Source organism: Scylla paramamosain, chromosome 47, assembly GCF_035594125.1.
Source record: "Scylla paramamosain isolate STU-SP2022 chromosome 47, ASM3559412v1, whole genome shotgun sequence".
Lineage (NCBI taxonomy): Eukaryota > Metazoa > Arthropoda > Malacostraca > Decapoda > Portunidae > Scylla > Scylla paramamosain.
In genome coordinates this window covers 3,053,237-3,071,075 of record NC_087197.1, presented here as the reverse complement: position 1 = coordinate 3,071,075, position 17,839 = coordinate 3,053,237, and the positions used below count along the sequence as shown (strand labels likewise).

Sequence of the window (17,839 nt, the reverse complement as noted above, 5' to 3'; positions counted from 1 at the left end):
AAAGGATCATCTAAAGTGGAGGATAAGTGTAATCAGTACTGACATCTAGTTATAGTAATGTTAAGTACAAGTTGGTTTAAACCTGTGATATTTTAAGAGATAAATGAGGACCCATGTAGTGGAAGGATGTTTCTCTGTACCGCGACGAGATACAGAGGCGCCTCACCTGCTCTGGACGTGGTCAGTGCGTGTGGCGAGGATCCAGTCATTGAGGCTTGGCTGTCCACTCGCCTCCACCACACACCTCTCCTCCACACACTGGCAGCTTGACTGCACACTCTACAGAAGACACAAAAAGTGTTAAGTGTGTATAAAAAAACAAATAATAATAATAATCTTTAAATGTGCAGTATTATAAGACAGACACAGAACACAAGTATCTCACTGATCCAGAGATGCTGCACTCCTCTATGCCAGGGTTGGTGTCTGCCACAAATCCAGGGCAAGAGGACCAATTCCCTGCTCCGTTCTCAAGCCCCAGGGAGATTCGGGTCACCTCCTCAGCCAGGGGTTCAAGGGTGGGATCAAGAGTCCTGCACAACAACACAAAGAACTGCAGGAAGCCATCAGGCCTACACGGGGCACTGATTCATCTTAGGGTATGATCCAAGTTGAAAATAAATTGAAAATAATAAGCACTGAAAATAAAGAATAAGGCAAGGTCCAGGAAGCCCAAATTTTAAAAGCACCTGTAGGATTCCATATGAATGATGCATAGAAATGACTGCCAAGCCATTGAAACTGTATAAGGAAGAGCATAAACTGTCATAATACATACACATTTACTAGTAAACAAACACACACACACACACACACACACACACACACACACACACACACACACACACACGTCAACCTGCATCACACAGTCTCTCCTGGTATAGTGTGGGGGGGGCGGGTGAGGCAGTACCTGAGGAAGGTGGTGGCAGGGGCTGGGTAGAGGGAGGAGTTGAGGGTGATGGGTCTGGCCTTGCTGAAGCTTGGGCGCAGCTTGGACGCAATCATTGCCAGCAGGATGAACAGGAACGGTAGAATGAACATCTGAAAGAGACACAACGCTGCTGTCTGATAAAAATGGATTTGCTTTGGGAGGATTAAGTGTTTTCTGGACACTACAAGGCGAATATTGTTGACACTAAGGGACATAACGAAAGGGCAAACTTGTAACACCTACGAGAGAAGGATGCTTGACAGGCTGTAGCACAACACACCGATTCATAAATTTATTCTCTCTCATACATACATTCTCTCTCTCACTAGTGGTATAAAAGTTTAATAAGTCTGCAATTAATAATGAGTCAGTACAATTTTCCTGAGTAATATTCCTTCTCCTCACACACACACACACACATACACACACACACACACACACACATAAACACTGTCTCTCTCTCTAGGTTTAGTGATACAAAAGTTAACTAAGAAGTCTGTGCAATTCATAAGAAGTTTTCAATATCCTGAGTAATCTCTCTCTCTCACTCTCTCTCTCTCTCTCTCTCTCTCTCTCTCTCTCTCTCTCTCTCTCTCTCTCTCTCTGTCTGTCTTGCCATCCTCCACACCTGAACATAGAAGTGCCAGTCTCGGCCGTGGTGCAGCAGCCTCTTGTGCAGCAGAGCAAGGAGGCGCCGCAGCCCCACACAGCACGTGGCCGGCTGCAGGGTGAAGTTGTAGGCAGTGGTGAGGTCTTCTGCTCAGGGAATTAGGGAAAGGGCCAGGAATTAGGTACTGTTGTCTACAAATACTGCTCTCTTTATTCTTTCTCTTTTTCCAGCTGAAATATTGAATTATATATATTCTCTCACTGTTAGTATGGTGTGACTTGATAAACAAAACAATACATTTGAAAGAATTACTGTTGGCTACTACTAATACTACTATTCTCTCTCTTTTTCCAGCTAAAGTACCAGGTTATATATCCTCTCTCTCTCTCTCTCTCTCTCTCTCTCTCTCTCTCTCTCTCTCTCTCTCTCTCACCTTTCCAGATAAAGTATTCATTAATGTATACTCTCTCTCTCTCTCTCCTTCTCCCCCTCTCTACATTATCAACAGGAGAAACACTCTTAAGAAACCAGCTAATCATCTCTGTGGCCTTTGAAAACAGTCATGAGAGAGCAAAGCGTTACAAATTCTGGCCATGGTGGTGGTGGACTCACTCTGGGAGGTGAGGGGTGCCTCCACCCTGATACTGGTGCGGTTGGAGGAGGACTCGAAGGCATTAATGGTGTTGAGGGCAATGATGACGTCCTCGAGGCTGGTTGGCCGCAGCTCCATCGACACGTACCCCAGCTCCCTCAGGCGATTCTCCAGCTCCCCGAACAGCGCCGGGAGTCTGCGGCACCAATGCTAATTTACACCTTGACACACACACAGTTTTGCATCCATCACTGAGGCTTATACCAGATTAGACTTTTATCAATAGTTACCAAAGCACAAACACTTTCCCAAAACAGCTAAATATACACACACACACACACACACACACACACACACACACACACACACACACACACACAGCAGCCCACCTGTTAGTGTTGCCAGCAGCGTCGTTGATGGGGAGGGAGTACGTCACCTCCCCATTGACACTCTCCAGCAGGCGAGCGTTGGGGACGTACTGGGTCAGCAGCTCCCAGGTTCTGTCCTTGCCCGACTCATCCTTGCCACCAAAACCTTCATTGTTGGGTTTGTGTACTGCAATGCATGGAGTGTGTCTTATTGTTGTTATTGTTATGTCTTGTTGCTTTATTGATTCCTTATTGGCTATAAAGCTCATTTGTTTTTGTTCATTTAGTGAAGTCTTAATGCATAGATTTACTTTCTTTTCTTTTATACTTATTTACTGAATTTTGAAAGGCTATATACTGTATCTCATTATTTTCATTAATTTACTGAACTCTGAATGATGAAAGAGCTCATTTTCTTCTTTTTATTGTTTTACTCAATTCTTAATGGCTACAGTTCTTTTGTTTAGTATTGATTGACTGAATTTTTAAGGCTACATACTGTACCTCATTCTTCTACCGACTTACTGAACTTACACTCGACTAAATAACATGTATTAGATTACTTCCTGGTGCCCTCATCTGCACAAGCCAAGGTAAACACACATTAACCGGGGACTCCACCAATATTCCAGAGTTCCACTTCAGACACACTCGGATAAATAACACGTGCTCAGGCTTGCAGGATAGTTAGGTTACTTTCTGGTACCCTACTCTGCATTATCCAGCGCCGTGGAGTTTGAGTCGTGGAGTCAGAGTCAGTAAAAACATCCAGACCACAACTCCGCAACTCCACAGCCCTGTATGCTAAGTATGTGTAGGTGTGATAAGGGTGTTTGTAAGTGTGTGTTTGTCTTTGTAAGTGTGTGTTTGTGTTTGCAAGTGTGTGTTTGTGTGTGTGTGTGTTTTAAATGGTGTTTTTGTGAAGTTCTTGAGCATTTTTGGTGTTTTCGAGTGTTTTTGCGTTTTTTGGGAATCATTATACCTGGAGGGACGGGATCAGAGTCACAAGTCGGAGTCGGGTGTTTTGGTTACCAACTCCACAACCCTGACACAATCTAATATAAACCCACTCGTAACCTGGGACTCCAACAATATTCCGGAGTTGTCTAAAGCTGGTGTACCTTTCAAGGGCAGCTCACAGTAGGAGAGGGCAGACTTTTCCTTGAAGGCGTGCAGGGTGTCAGTCTTGGTGTCAGTGGGCGGCAAGGGAGGCGCCAGGGTGGACTTGCTGAGGGTAATGCTGTAGCCAATGCCATACTCCGACTTGAGGGCCAGTGGGGAGCCTACACACAGCAGCCGCCCCTGGAGACATAAGTATTAATAAGTCTTTCTGTCTATACACCAGGTCGCCAATTGTTTAGTTCTCGGATAGCTAAATTTTTTTATAGTATTTACATATTTGGTATTTTTTGGTTTGTGCTCTATTATGTGTGTGTATGTTTGTGTGCGTGTTGAAAGGAGAAGAACTAGTAGTGGAGAAAAAAAATCTAGTCAGTTTTGTTTTGTGTGTGTGTGTGTGTGTGTGTGTGTGTGTGTGTGTGTGTGTGTGTGTGTGTGTGTGTGTGTGTGTGTGTGTGTGTGTGTGTGTGTGTGTGTGTGTGTGTGTGTGTGTGTGTGTGTGTGTGTGTGTGTGTGTGTGTGTGTGCGTGTACCTTATGCAGGACAGCCACACGGTCAGCCAGTGTCTCAGCCTCATCCAGGTGGTGTGTGGTGAGCAGAATGGTTCGGCCACTCCGATTGTTGCTGATCACCTCCCACATGACAGAGCGCGCTGCCGGGTCAATGCCAGAGGTGGGCTCGTCCAGGACCACCAGCTTGGAGTTACCCACGAAGGCCAGGGCCATGCAGAGGCGCCGGCGCAGCCCCTCTGACAGCTGGTGGGACAGGTAGTATCGGTGCTCCAGCAGATCCATGTTGGCCAGCACCCTGCAAGCCATGAGTGTTAGGACCAGAAGAGATTTAGAGGAGCACCACAGCTGGAGGCAACAGGAAGACAATAAACATTTCTATGACACATCAGAAGGGAATTAGGAGAGCTGGAGACAATAGGAAGGCCATGAATGTTTGTATGATGCATCAAAGGAAATCAGAAGAGCTGGAGACAATAAGAAGACAAATGACAGATGCACACAACAGAAAAGAATCAGGAGTACGTTCCAGAAATCAATTGTGGAGAATACAAGAATGGCTGCAACCAAAACTAATACATGGCATGGATGCAAACATTCCAAAGTGACTGTACACTACTCAACGGTTATCACACTTACTTGGAGACATCAGTGGGTGGTGGATCTGAGGGGTGCTGCTTGAGGGCCGTATAGTAAGCCAGTGTTTCCTCGACTGTCAGGAGAGGGAAGAGCACTGACTCCTGGGGGCAAAGTCCAATCATCTGGCGTGCCCTCTCCCACCCTTCCCTGGTGCTGGTGTCCTCACCGTACACCTCAATCTTGCCAGCTGTTGGCTTCACCTCATGGGTCAACATGGAGCTGTGGACACAAGAGAAAATTAAATGCATCTGTCAATGTTGAGCTGAGGAGACAAGAGATGAGAATGGAACACATTTGAGCCTGAGCCATTGCCAAAAATCTTGACACCAGCAGGCCAAACATCTGATAAGACCCACACACTGCCTCTCTGGGACTTGCAAATCTTACACCAGCAGGAGATACAATATGACAAGCTACACAAAGACCCTACAGTGCCTCTCTGGGACTCACATGATGGTGGTCTTCCCTGCACCATTGTGTCCCAGCAGTGCGAGGACCTGCCCCTCATACAGGTCAAGTGTCATGCCGTCCACTGCCACCCGCGACTCACTGTCACCCTGGTGGTAGATCTTCCGCAGTCCTGTGATGCTCAGGCCCTTCTGGAGGGACTGCTTCAGCCCCAGGTCGAGGTCAACAACATGCACAGCCTCCTCTGATGTGGGAATGCAAGGATAGGTGTGAGAATGCAGTAGAAGAATGGAGAAGAAAGAGAAGAGAAGTGGTTATAGTGAGAACTGTGAAGAAGCCATAGAAGACAAACGGAAGTCAGGAAGAAGAGGAATGAATGTAGTGAAGGCTGTGAAGACCCAGTAACATAAAAATGGAACTCAAGAAGAGGAAGAGTGAATATATTGAGCAAGAAGAGTACCCCTCTTAAAGAAATAGAATAAAATAATAACAATAAATAAATAAATAAATAAATAAATAAATAAATAAACAAATAAATGAACTGGCACCTCAATGAGCATTTTTCTGCATTCTGTTGCCCTAGACTGGTGCCCTTCTTTAAAAATTATAATGATAAATAGATAAAATAAATAAATAAACTGACTTGGGAACACACAACACCATGCCTTACTTTTTATGGAGCTCACATCATCCTTGCCTGGCGCCACCTTAGAGTCAGGAGCCCCGGAGAGGTCGGCCACACGGCACTCTGGCAGGCAAGGGAGAACAAAGCAGGGGTGGCAGGTTAGTTTTGTGCGGTACAGTTCTTGGTTCTCAGGGTCGTATTCTGAAACACTTCTGTGCCGCACCTCCACTACTTTCAAAAGGCTCCAGCTGAAGTTACACGAGTTATCAAGAGTGCTTTCATGGTTCTAGTGACAGATCAACAAGATTTCTACATTACGAACAAGAGAAGCACTCTTGAGAACTCAGCTGATCATCTCTGTGGCCTTTGAAAATAGTTGTGGTGAGAGAGCGAAGCGTTTGTGAACACATGCCTCTCTCTGGTTACTCAAGAGCAGTGCAAACATTACGTATCAATCACGTCATTATTGAAAGTCTGGTAATTCAGGTTAGTTGGACGTTAGTAACCTTGTGACCTGTAACAAATGGTCAAGGGATTAGTTTTTTTTCTGGTTGTAGGAGGTTAGAGAACAGGAGGGAGGTGTGGCTTGACACTGAGCACGGGCTTGTTAGTTAAGGATGAGAGCAGTGCCACAGGCTGTGTTGGTCCTCCCATCAACAAGGGTGTGCCTCTAATAATAAATCATAAATCAAATCAACCAAAAACTTATTCCTAATGCAAAGCTCTTCATATACTGGAGCTATACCTTCCTAAAGAAAATCCAGACACACAGTAATTCTTAACAGTCAATAGTCTCGTAATGGCAGAGGCACACCTTTACTGATGCATCTCAGGAGGATCAACAGGGCCACAACACTCAGAGGGCCAGTGGTGATGACAGCCACTGCTGCCACCAAGGGTTAGTACACAGGGCACATGCCGCCCCACACGGGGTGGCTGGGGGCACACAACCATGCAGCCATGCCCACTGTACCTGGAAACATGTTGAGGGTGAAATCATTAGTCTGTTTGCCTGAGAAGTGTTGCATAAAGCTGGAGCGGTTGTTGGCAGCCTCTGCACTGCCCTCTCCTTGCCGGCGCCGAGGAGCACCTGCAGAAAGTGTTCTATGAGGTGCAACATGTGGAGCAGTAAGTTTTTAATGATTGGTGGCTAAGTGTATAGTGAAGTGGTGGATGGAATGGACTCAATAATCAGGCTGTTGGTGCTGAGTCACAAGGGAGCTTTAAAAGAAGGCTAGAAATATTCATGGATGAGGATGACAGGTGTGACAGGTGTGCTCCATTCAGGGGCTGTCATGTGTATGGCTGACAGTTTCTTGTGCCAATCCTTATTTTCTTATGTTCTTGAATTGAATATTGAAATAACATCAATATTTTCATCCAAGGGCTGGATTAGGTTAGGTTAAGCTAAGTATAGATTAGTTCTGCCCATTGATATAACTGGCAGTCCCTTCACTGTGTAGCTTATGACTGAAAACATCATACTTTTTGCCCAGGAACAAACTGTCACTGTCTCAAAATAGATAAGCTAAGGATATTTTTGTACAACCCAATAAATCTTCTACATAATAAATTACAGACATAATTAACTTTTGGAAGAACTGAACATCCATTAACCAAACACATGCTTGTAATAAACTTTTGTATGAACTGAACCCTGCACCCACAGACCAAACCTTCTAGCAGCACACCTGACAAAGCCTCTGAGGGACTGTGGCGACGAGATGCTTACCATTCCTGAGGTGGGTGGTGATGAGGGTGATGACGAAGAAGAGGAGTGTGTCCAGGAGCAGCATGGAGATGGCCAGGCCCAACGTCATCTCCGAGCCTACGGGCGGACAATTGTGAGTGCTGAGTTGTGATGGCACGGCTAAATTCTCTCCCTCTAGTGACTTAACAGTAGAGTTGTGAGTAAAGGTATTTTTTGGGGCAAGATGAACAAGCGAGAGAACACTGACCATGGGAAACAAAAAAAGAAAAAAAGGCCCATTGAGGTGCCAGTCCCAAGAGATGTCAGAAGGATCATCCAAATTTGATGTTTGTGATGTGGGAGGATTAGGGGCTGTGCACTGCCTGGGACGTGATGGAGATGAGGAAATATACGCATCGTTTGTCATCCATCTGTGAAACACGCAACATCTTCCACCTCAGTGACACCAAGCAGCTTCTTCCTTCTATGCTCTGCCAATCACGGAACTAGCTAGTGGGTTTTGCGTAAGTGTTGAGACGGAACAGCTCAGTTCTCTAGTGCCTTAACATGGGAGTGTGGTAATGAGTGCTGGTGGTGACAGGAAAGCTTAAATCTCCCCAACTAATGATTCAAACATGTGTCAGTCAAGGCTAATGGTTGTGTGCAAAAAAAGATAAGTGAACTGAACTCTTTCTTCCCTCAACATTAATTATGTGAATTTCTGTAATACGACTTTTGTCAAATGTAGCCTAAAAATGCAGAAGAAAAACCTATTCTTACACAACCAAGACACACTAACACAACTTTTCACATTCAGTACACTTGCCTGTCCACCACCATCTTGAAAGGAAATCAGGGTGGGTGTGCAGAAGGAAATAACAGTTTTCAAGAGTCCTTCTAACACTACATTTCTCTAACACTGCAGCTTTAGAGAAAAAATTATTATCTTAGGGAAAGATTTACTATGAATCGGTTTCTCTCTCTCTCACCTTTGGTTGGGGGAGTCCACAAGTTGGCATAGTTGGCACCCTCCTCCACCAGCTCATACTGACAGATGATGCGGAAGCCGAAACCAAATGCGGTCGAGGGAAGCAGACACTGGGAGGAAGGGAAGAGACGAGGATGAGGTGCTGAGACGACTTAACAAGGACTTAGAGGGAGGCAGACAGTGGGGGAAAGGAAGAGACAAGGATGAGGTGCTGAGATACCTTTACTTAACAAGGACTTAGAGAGAGGCAGACAGTGGGGGAAGGGAAGAGACAAGGATGAGGTGCTGAGATACCTTTACTTAACAAGGACTAAAGGAAACACAATACAGTACATCCTACCTTTCCTCTTTCTTTTTTATCCTTCCCACCATCCCTTCCTCCTTCCTATTTCCTCCCCCTAACTATAACACTCCTTCCCTCCCTCCTGCTTTTCACCCCTACCATTCCCTCCTTCCTTTCTCTTCCCCTTAATTCTCACTTTTCTTCCTTCACACCACTTTCTCCTGCCTTTCTCCTTCCCTAATTCTCCCTCTACTTCCCTTCCTTCATCCCTCCTTCCCTATTCTCACTTTCCTTCCCTCTCACCACTCCCTCCTTCATTTCTCCTCCCCTAACCCAATCCTCTCCCACTGCTCACTCCCCTCAACTCCCCCTCTCCACCCATCCCTGCACCCCCACACCACTCACAGTCATTATAAGGGCACTCAAAGGCACAGTGGCTTGGATGACAGAGATGGACACGAAGGGAATGTTGAAGACCAGCAGCAACATGACTCCAGTGAACACCGCCAGCACTGTTGTCGGCACCAGGCAGGCCACCAGGTAGCTGTGGGTGTGGAAGGCTGGTTAAGTTCCTAGTACTGGTGTGTCTTGGTTCATATGATACGTGGGGACTTGCAGGTATTGTGTGAGGGGAAATGGAGTGGAAAGACATACTCGTGAAAAATGTGTGAGAAATGTTAACAGGTGGGAGGAAAGGAGTTCATAATTGGAAATCGTGTGAAAAATATTAACTGGTGGGAAAAAAAGAGTTAATAAATGGGAATTGTGTGATGAAAAGAGTTAGGCATGTACTTCAACACCACATTAAGGCAAAATAAATAGTTAAATTTGGGAATATAAGGAACAATACCACAAGGACATGACACTGAGGCAAAATAAATAATTAAACTCAGGGGATATGAGGCACATACTCGGATACTGCATTAAGCCAAAATAAATGGTTAGATGCATACCAGAAGGACACCACACTGAGGCCATAGCAGAAGAGGAAGAGCAGCAACAGCCCAAAGTCCGCCCGAGGTTGGAGTCCCCCGAAGGAGAGGAGGAAGGCAGACAGCAGCACGATGATGAGCAGCAGCACCAGCGAGCACAGCAGCCACACCAAATGGTCAAGCCACAGCCGCAGCCCCATCACCTCTTGCAGCTGTGACAGGAATGCAGGATGATAAGGAATGAAAAGATTAAGTAAAAATGCATCTATTTATGTATCTATGTATATACCACACAGGATGGCACAAACAAAGCACCACACACTCACACACACACACACACACACACACACACACACACATACACATCATTCACACTCTTAGCCTTGTCAATAATAATAATCTATCTATTCATATATGTACCAGGCAGGCAATCCAACACAGGCTGGCCCAGATAAAAGCACCACACACACTCTCACACACACACACAACATGCACACTCTCAGCCCTGTCAGCCCCCGGTGGAAAGGGACAGTCTCATGGACCACCGTACCTCATCCCAGGAGCTTTAGCATACCTGGTAATATTACACGTGGACCTGATAAAAGTACAAGACACTGAAGCACTCATAAACACACACTATTCCTGCCTAGTGTGAGTCGACGAGTTAAGGACTGTGGTGAGATGGACTTGTTTCTCTAGTTTTCTCTAGTTTAGAGGAACACAACATGACACCAAAGACACAAAACAGACTTGGGAACAAATGAGTTAGTTTGGTTCAGCTGAATGGTTTGCACAAGTGTTGAGGGGTGAGCTGACCTGCTTGTTACGTGACTCGCGTTCCTGCACCAGCTGCTGGATGATGAAGGTGGAGAAGAGCACCAGTGACAGGAACGAGAAGATGAAGCTCATCACCGGCGACTCATTCACCATCTGCAGGAAGCTGGACACACAAACACACACACACACGCACACAAGGTTACCAACATTCAAGAAACATGTTTTTTTTGTTTTTTCATATAAACACAACTAAAACTACAAGTAAGATTTCACTATACTGTTTCCTTCATTATAAACAATTAAACTGATGCAAATTCTGGATACCTTTTTTCGTTTTCATTATGTCATGTGTCATTCTTTCCTTGGTCAAACATTACTTACTTTGTGTCAAGGAAAGAGAAAAACATCACATAAAAGACACAGTTATTTACTATGTGTCCTTCTAATCTTGTCTTTTCTCTTTTCACAAATATTACTCTGTGTCAAGGAAAGAGTAAAACAGACAAGGAGCAAAACAACACTCGGGGAACACTCACTCGTCCTTGGTGTAGCATGGGTATGGCTGCTGCTTGGTGTGCACGGGGAGGTTCAGCAACAAGTCCTCTTCCTCCTCTGTCAGTGGCAGTGGGGAGTCTGCTGAACGCTTCCTCCGCTGTCCTGCTGCCCCTTGTCCTGCCTTGGCCTGCTGGTGGTAAAGCTTCAGAATGGCACGTTCCAGAGTCTCCTGCAGCTGTATGAAGCCCTGCTGGTACCTCATGTAGAAAGCCACGTCAGAGTATGGACCAGGACGCCAGAACCTAAAGAGGAGGTAGAGTAGGTGGGCTATTAAGTTGTTTGTAAGTATATATAAAGTGTGTGTGTGTGTGTGTGTGTGTGTCTGTGTGTGTGAACTACTACTACTACTACTACTACTACTACTACTACGACTACTACTACTACTGTGTGTGTGTGTGTGTGTGTGTGTGTGTGTGTGTGTGTGTGTGTGTGTGTGTGTGTGTGTGTGTGTGTGTGTGTTTGTGTGTGTGTGTGTGTGTGTGTGCATACTTGGGTCCGAGAAGGAAGGTTGGAGGGCTCTTGCTGTAATCGACTCGGATGGTGTAAGTGAGGTCAGCTGGCAGGACAGTCTCTGTGCTGCCGCTCTCCCCCACACCCTGGAACACAACGCCTGCGGGAGGAACACACACCACCATTAGGACACCGCCACAACAACACACACACTTAGGAAACCACAACACCACACACACTTAGGAAACCACAACACCACACACACTTAGGACACCACCACAACACCACACACTTAAGACACCACCACAGCCACACACACTTAAGACACATCACCACACACACGTAAAACACATCACCACACACACTTGAGGCACCACTACATCCTAACATCACATTCATTTAGGACACCATCACATCATAATCAGAGCACAAAGCCTGATACATTATTAGCTTTTTCACTGCAGGACATTTTCACTATAATCTACTTTTGGACAGGAAGGGAAAGAGATAAAATTAACTAGTTCTGACTTTTCTGAGTGTCCATGCAGAGTTTATAACAGTGTTGTGACTGGGGTGAAGGTCAAGAGAGAGAGAGAAAGAGAGAGAGAGAGAGAGAGAGAGAGAGAGAGAGAGAGAGAGAGAGAGAGAGAGAGAGAGAGAGAGAGAGAGAGAGAGAGAGAGAGAGAGAGAGAGAGAGAGAGAGAGAGAGAGAGAGAGAGAGAGAGAGAGAAACTGGTTGGAAATAAAATTCGTTAACTTGCTTCCCAACACCTTTGTCTCTATTAACCTGAAGAAGCCAAGAGTGAAGATGGTCTGGAATAAACTTCCTTTCTAACACCTTTGTCTCTCTCTCAACAGTTAACCCTCTCACTGTGATATGCAACACTTCACAGCACTAGAAGCAAGTTATTAAACATTTATAAGTACCTGTATGAAAGAAAGGGATGAAAAGAACAGAACTTGCAATGTCTAGGTAGTACAATGTTTGCGGATGGCTGTAGAAAGAGAAGAAATATCCCAGAGTGATTGACAATGAAGGAAAGATGTACCAAATACCAATAAATAGTACAAGAATTTAGACAAGATAACTAGAGGCAAAAGAACGACTTACCTGCCAGGAACTCCCTCCTCTCCACTGCCTCATGTGCCTCCTCCAGCAGCTGACTCTCATTGCTCACTGGGATGAACCTCTGGAGCTGCATGCAGGACATGAGACTCACCCCGACCTCCAGCACGTCGGAGAACTCCTGCCGGGCATCAAAAGAGGAGGTGGTGCATCAGTGGGTGTGAGATTCATGCAAGAGTTAGTTTAGTCGTTTTGTGTCCATCTTTTTAGTGTTAAAATATTATTTAGAGTTTTTTATTGTCTTATTGGGTCCCCACTGCCATTGCCACAACAAAGGTAATTTCTTGGCACTGATTCTGGCCCAACTCCCCACTACCACTGCCACAATACAGGTCATTATTGGCACTGCAGTATGACCCAACTCCCCATGTACTCACCCTGACCAACTCAGAGGACTCCAGGAGCTGTGGGGTGGCCTCCTTCAGGTTAGCCATGAGGGAGGGGATGGATGGCAAGGAGGAGAAGTCAAGGGAGGAGACGGGTGAAGGAACAGACTGCAGTAGCTCCTTCATGGCTCCCTGCACCCACGGAGACTGCAGGGCCTCCTCCAGCCGCTGCAAAATACAAGTTGTTTACACGTTTCCTAAATATTTTACTCCTAGCCATATTTCACATCCACACTGGTGAAAATCCATCCAAGTGTGTGGTGCATCTGAATGTTGATCTGTCCACAAACCTTCAGGTCAAACTCAGTGGTGGAGGAGCTTGTCATGCCCTTTGCCTCCTGGGACATCTTCTTGAGGTTCTGTCGCTGTCGGTCCACCGCCTCAAACGTCTCATTGGCCTGTGAGGGACAAGGGATGTCATGTGTGTCTCTCTCACACATACAAATACTGATCACTGCAGAAATATACAACTAATGGATACACTTCAGAAGGCAATACTGGCGAGTATACACCAACTGAGGGACTAGATTACTGAAGATACGACATGAACCAAAGCAGCGTAAGGTAATATCAGCCAATACGTATAACTGAAAGACTGAATAAATGATACACAACTTAGGAATACACTTAAGGTAATATTAGCAAGCATACACCAACTGAGGGCCTCGATAAAAGAAGACATGACATGAACCAGACCAGCATAAGGCAGTAACAGTGAGTATCCAACATCTGAAGGCCTAGATAAATAGATATAAGAGATGACCCACACCAGCGCATCCCAGCAATTGCATATCACACCTGGGTAAACACAGAGTCAAACACACCTGGGCAATGATGGCTCTGGTGATGGTGTTGTCAGGAGTGAAGAATATTTTTCCAGTGAGAAGAGGCTTAATGTAGTGGAAGAGCAGCCCACCGCCAGGCAGAGAACGCAGGTCCTCGTGTAGCCTCTCACACACACCCAGCTCTGGGGAGGTGGAGGGAGTGATAGGTGATGGGAGGAGTGATGGAGGTGAAGGAGGCACACTTACACACACACCATTCACACTCTCAGCCGGTCGGCCCCCAGTGGAAAGGGACAGTCTCGTGGAGCTTAGGCACAGCAAGGCTGGCCACACACATCCATAGCAAGGCCCCACAACACACACTGGTCTACCCCTGCTTCTTGATAATGACACCGTTTTGTACCCTGCACCTACTCTAATCCCGAGACCACAGCAGATGCAAGGTACATCCACAGCAAGACCAAACAACATACACTGCTAACCCCTGCCCCTCCATGATGTCACCCACAGCCACCACCAGTTTCACCCCCAATCTTGCCCTCACCTTCACCAGACGAGGAACTCTTCTTTCCTTTGGTTTTCTGCAGTTGTAACCTGTCGGGCATCAGTGTGAGGGGCCGGCCACACAGAGCTTGGCCGGCACGCTCCAGGAACTCAGGGGCTGCAGAAGACAATGTTGGATAAGAGGAAGGATGGCATGGATGGAGGTGTATGGTAGGTGTATGGCATTGGGTAGGGGCTGCAGAAGGCAATGTTGGATAAGGGGAAGGATGGCATGGATGGAGGTGTATGGTAGGTGTATGGCATTGCTTTACACCCACAAGACACAAGCAACACTCACTCAAAACTCTCACATTCTCTTTACCCACAAAATCATAAAAAAAAACTTTCTTCTACCCAGCCAGGCACACAATCCCCAACCAAAACTCACAGGTAATGTCCCCAATGGTGGCCACTGTCCTATTGTCCACGAGCATCTCAGCCTGTGGAGGGGCAAGCAGGATCTCGGACAGGTTGTGGAAGGCTCTCAGGGTGGTGAGGATTGTGGGCAGGTACTCAGATACCTCTGTTACGTTCTTTATCGCCTTGGCCACCTCCTCGAGACTCAAGCCGTGGGAGGACAGGCTGGCATTGACTCCAAACCTGGTGAGCTGTGGATAAAGAACATAATGTGAAGGTGTACAATACATCCTGATGAAATTCAAAAGCCATCCAACCCCACCAGGAAAAATTAAGGATAGACAACACAATGAGGAGGCGTAGAAAATATCCTGTAATACTTGTAAGTCATTGAACCATAAGGAAAAATACTGATGTTATGTGGCAAGTTAGTTTATTCTTGACTTGCTTCACTTCTGGATGATGACACACACACACACACACACACACACACACACACACACACAAGTACTTACCAGTGTCATGAGTGGAGTCAGGTTGAGGTGTGAGAGGAAGGAGGTGGCAAGGGCCTGGGTGTCGTTGGTAGAGCAGAGGGCAGAGCTGAGCTGTGCAGGGGTGACCTCTGTGTTGGCTGGCAGCACCACCAGGCGGCCCATCTGGTGGCCCCCACACAGCATCTCCTCCACTGATGACCCCTCCAGAGACAGCAGCTGTGCATAACAAAGAAGCAACATGTTAAACTATATTATGGGTTCCTAAGCTTTATCACTCATTCAAATCACTCTACTGTGGTATTCAAGATAAGCAATATGAGATAAGCAATGTAGAAGTATATTTATATCTAGCAATTTTCTTCTTTGCCACAGAACAGCCAGCTTACTGAGAGGAGGTTGAGTTGTGCAGTGGCCAAGGCATCCACTACACTGGGCTCCATCTTCAGGTCCCTCAGCAGGTAGTCCTCCAGCCCTGTCCAGTTGACGATGAAGGAGGTGACAGGCACTGGAAGGAGGGGGACGTGAGAGAAAGAGAAAGACAGAGATAATAAAGACAGGAGATACACTAAAGGAGCAGGAAGTGTACCAGACTCAGTAAAAAGCCATCAGCTACATTCTGCCTCAACACACAGCAAGCAAGTCGTTCCTTCTCACCATTGAAGTCGAGAAGTCCCATGTCCCGCACCGCCACAATGCTGTTCACGCCATCCACCACACTCTGCAGGTCCTCCCCCAGCTGTGACCCCGTCAGAAGTGGTACCCCTTCCTCCAACAGGCCCTGGAAGCTGCCACACACACACAAACACGCAGTTGTAGGAGTAACAGTAGTAATAGTTTTATAGATCATAATTATACAAGTTCATAATGGATGGTTAAGCCATTGAACAATAAAGAATATAGATATATGAAACAATGCTGGTAGAAAATAATTGCAGTCCAAATATTAATGCAAACGTATATTTGTTAGTGTAGAAAATGCCTTGATTGAAAAAGACAGCTTAAGAAAGACTCTAATTATGGTGTCTACTTGTTTTTACCAGTGATAGATGACCCTGGCTAGTGCACACTCCTGCCTGTCTATCTTTATACTAGGCTGGCAATCCCACACAGCAGGCAAGACAAAGCACACACACATCATTCACACTCTTAGCCTCGTCAGCTGTGGGGGACAAAGGGACAGCATCGTGGACCATCCTACTACACCACAGGACCTTAGGCACACCATGGCTGGCCACATACATCCATGGAAAATGCCTATAGTGACTACAAAGATATACATTGATGTAAATCCCTGCCACACACCATTCTCACACACCATCCTCACATATCCTCTTTGACACTGGCACACCACCACCTTCACCACCCCAGGACCTCCCTCACCTCTTGGCTAGGTGGCTCCACTGCTCCAGGTGTATAAACTCAACAGACTCTGAGAGGAATGCCACTGGGTCCTCCCTGCTAATCATCTGAAAAAGGAATACGAGTAAATAAAATGTTACAATTGATAAACAAATTCTGTCGATTAAGCAAGTGAGATATTGATTTGTATGTGAAAGTTTGTGTATTGGCTTGTAAAAATGGAAAAATAAGTAAATGATGATGGAGAAGAAGGAAGAGGAAGAAGAAGGAGAGGATAAGAATGACAATGATGATGATGATAATGATTATGATAATTTAGTAGTAGTAGTAGTAGTAGTAACAGAAAAGTATATGAAGGAAAAGAAGTGAAGAAAAACATACACAACAAAAAATTATAATAAGAAAAGTCTGAAGAAAAGAAGAGAAGACAAACAAAAACAAAAAATCATATTAAGAAGAGAAAGAAGAAAAGTAGATGAAGAAAAGAAGCAAAACAAAAAATCATACTAAGAAGAGAAAAGAAGAAAAGTACATGAAGAAAAGAAGCAAAGAGAAACACACATAAGAAAAGTCCAAAAAAAACATAAGAAGATGAAGAAAAAAAGTAACCAAAGAAAAATAAACCACGAGAGACATAAACAACAAAATAAAAGCAAAGGCAACACAGCGACTTGTCAGCAATTACCTTATCAAGATCCATGACACCTCCCGACCGACTAAGCACCGTCAGACTCTCGACAGCAACAAAGAGATGGGAGATGAGGGATTCCAGCCAGGTGAGAGACAAAATAGCCTTCATCCTCATATTATCCACCTGCAAATGAGAAATAATAGAAACCGTACAAATTTTTTACGTCTTTTCATGCTTTTCTTTATTGTCTTTTGTTGTGCAGTGTTTCTATTTATCTGCCAGGCCTCGTGGATTTGTGTGGCCAGCTGTGTTAGGCCTAAGCTCCTGGGGTATAGTACAGTGATCCACAAGACTGTTCATACCTTATCACTAGCATCAAGAAAAGTACACCTGAAAACTCCAAATAACTTCCACTACAGCTTATTAAACATACAGTCACTGAGGTGGTTAGGCCAGCATCCAGTCTTTAGTGAGTCAATCATGTTTGCCACTGCACTACCACACAACATGACACAAGATTTTCCCCTTCTCTGAGTGTCCTTATCTCCGCTACACTCGTCCTCTCACTCACTTCCATAAACTTCTCCTTTCTCCGAGTGTCCTTATTTCTGCTACACTGCTCCTCTCACTCACTTCTTCCAAAACACTTCCTTCTTTGACTGTCCTTATTTCTACTACACTT

General features: G+C 45.5%; 1 protein-coding gene across 1 annotated transcript in view; it reads right to left on the bottom strand.

The window, feature by feature from the left end:
• Window positions 1-17,839, bottom strand: part of LOC135094826 (uncharacterized) — an 82,255-nt gene that overhangs the window by 11,829 nt on the left and 52,587 nt on the right. Inside the window, exons 48-77 of the mRNA XM_063995234.1 lie at window positions 17,212-17,340; window positions 16,548-16,633; window positions 15,822-15,952; window positions 15,554-15,672; window positions 15,189-15,383; window positions 14,705-14,924; window positions 14,318-14,434; window positions 13,813-13,955; window positions 13,279-13,386; window positions 12,980-13,156; window positions 12,588-12,723; window positions 11,516-11,636; window positions 11,008-11,268; window positions 10,511-10,634; window positions 9,716-9,906; window positions 9,168-9,306; window positions 8,481-8,589; window positions 7,534-7,629; window positions 6,775-6,891; window positions 5,847-5,924; window positions 5,219-5,420; window positions 4,769-4,987; window positions 4,154-4,427; window positions 3,623-3,803; window positions 2,523-2,688; window positions 2,154-2,329; window positions 1,560-1,687; window positions 911-1,041; window positions 386-533; window positions 167-279 (exon numbers count right to left, since the gene is read on the bottom strand). Coding sequence (XP_063851304.1) covers window positions 167-279; window positions 386-533; window positions 911-1,041; window positions 1,560-1,687; window positions 2,154-2,329; window positions 2,523-2,688; window positions 3,623-3,803; window positions 4,154-4,427; window positions 4,769-4,987; window positions 5,219-5,420; window positions 5,847-5,924; window positions 6,775-6,891; window positions 7,534-7,629; window positions 8,481-8,589; window positions 9,168-9,306; window positions 9,716-9,906; window positions 10,511-10,634; window positions 11,008-11,268; window positions 11,516-11,636; window positions 12,588-12,723; window positions 12,980-13,156; window positions 13,279-13,386; window positions 13,813-13,955; window positions 14,318-14,434; window positions 14,705-14,924; window positions 15,189-15,383; window positions 15,554-15,672; window positions 15,822-15,952; window positions 16,548-16,633; window positions 17,212-17,340 — 4,535 coding nt within the window. The remainder of the gene's footprint in view (window positions 1-166; window positions 280-385; window positions 534-910; window positions 1,042-1,559; window positions 1,688-2,153; window positions 2,330-2,522; window positions 2,689-3,622; window positions 3,804-4,153; window positions 4,428-4,768; window positions 4,988-5,218; window positions 5,421-5,846; window positions 5,925-6,774; window positions 6,892-7,533; window positions 7,630-8,480; window positions 8,590-9,167; window positions 9,307-9,715; window positions 9,907-10,510; window positions 10,635-11,007; window positions 11,269-11,515; window positions 11,637-12,587; window positions 12,724-12,979; window positions 13,157-13,278; window positions 13,387-13,812; window positions 13,956-14,317; window positions 14,435-14,704; window positions 14,925-15,188; window positions 15,384-15,553; window positions 15,673-15,821; window positions 15,953-16,547; window positions 16,634-17,211; window positions 17,341-17,839) is intronic.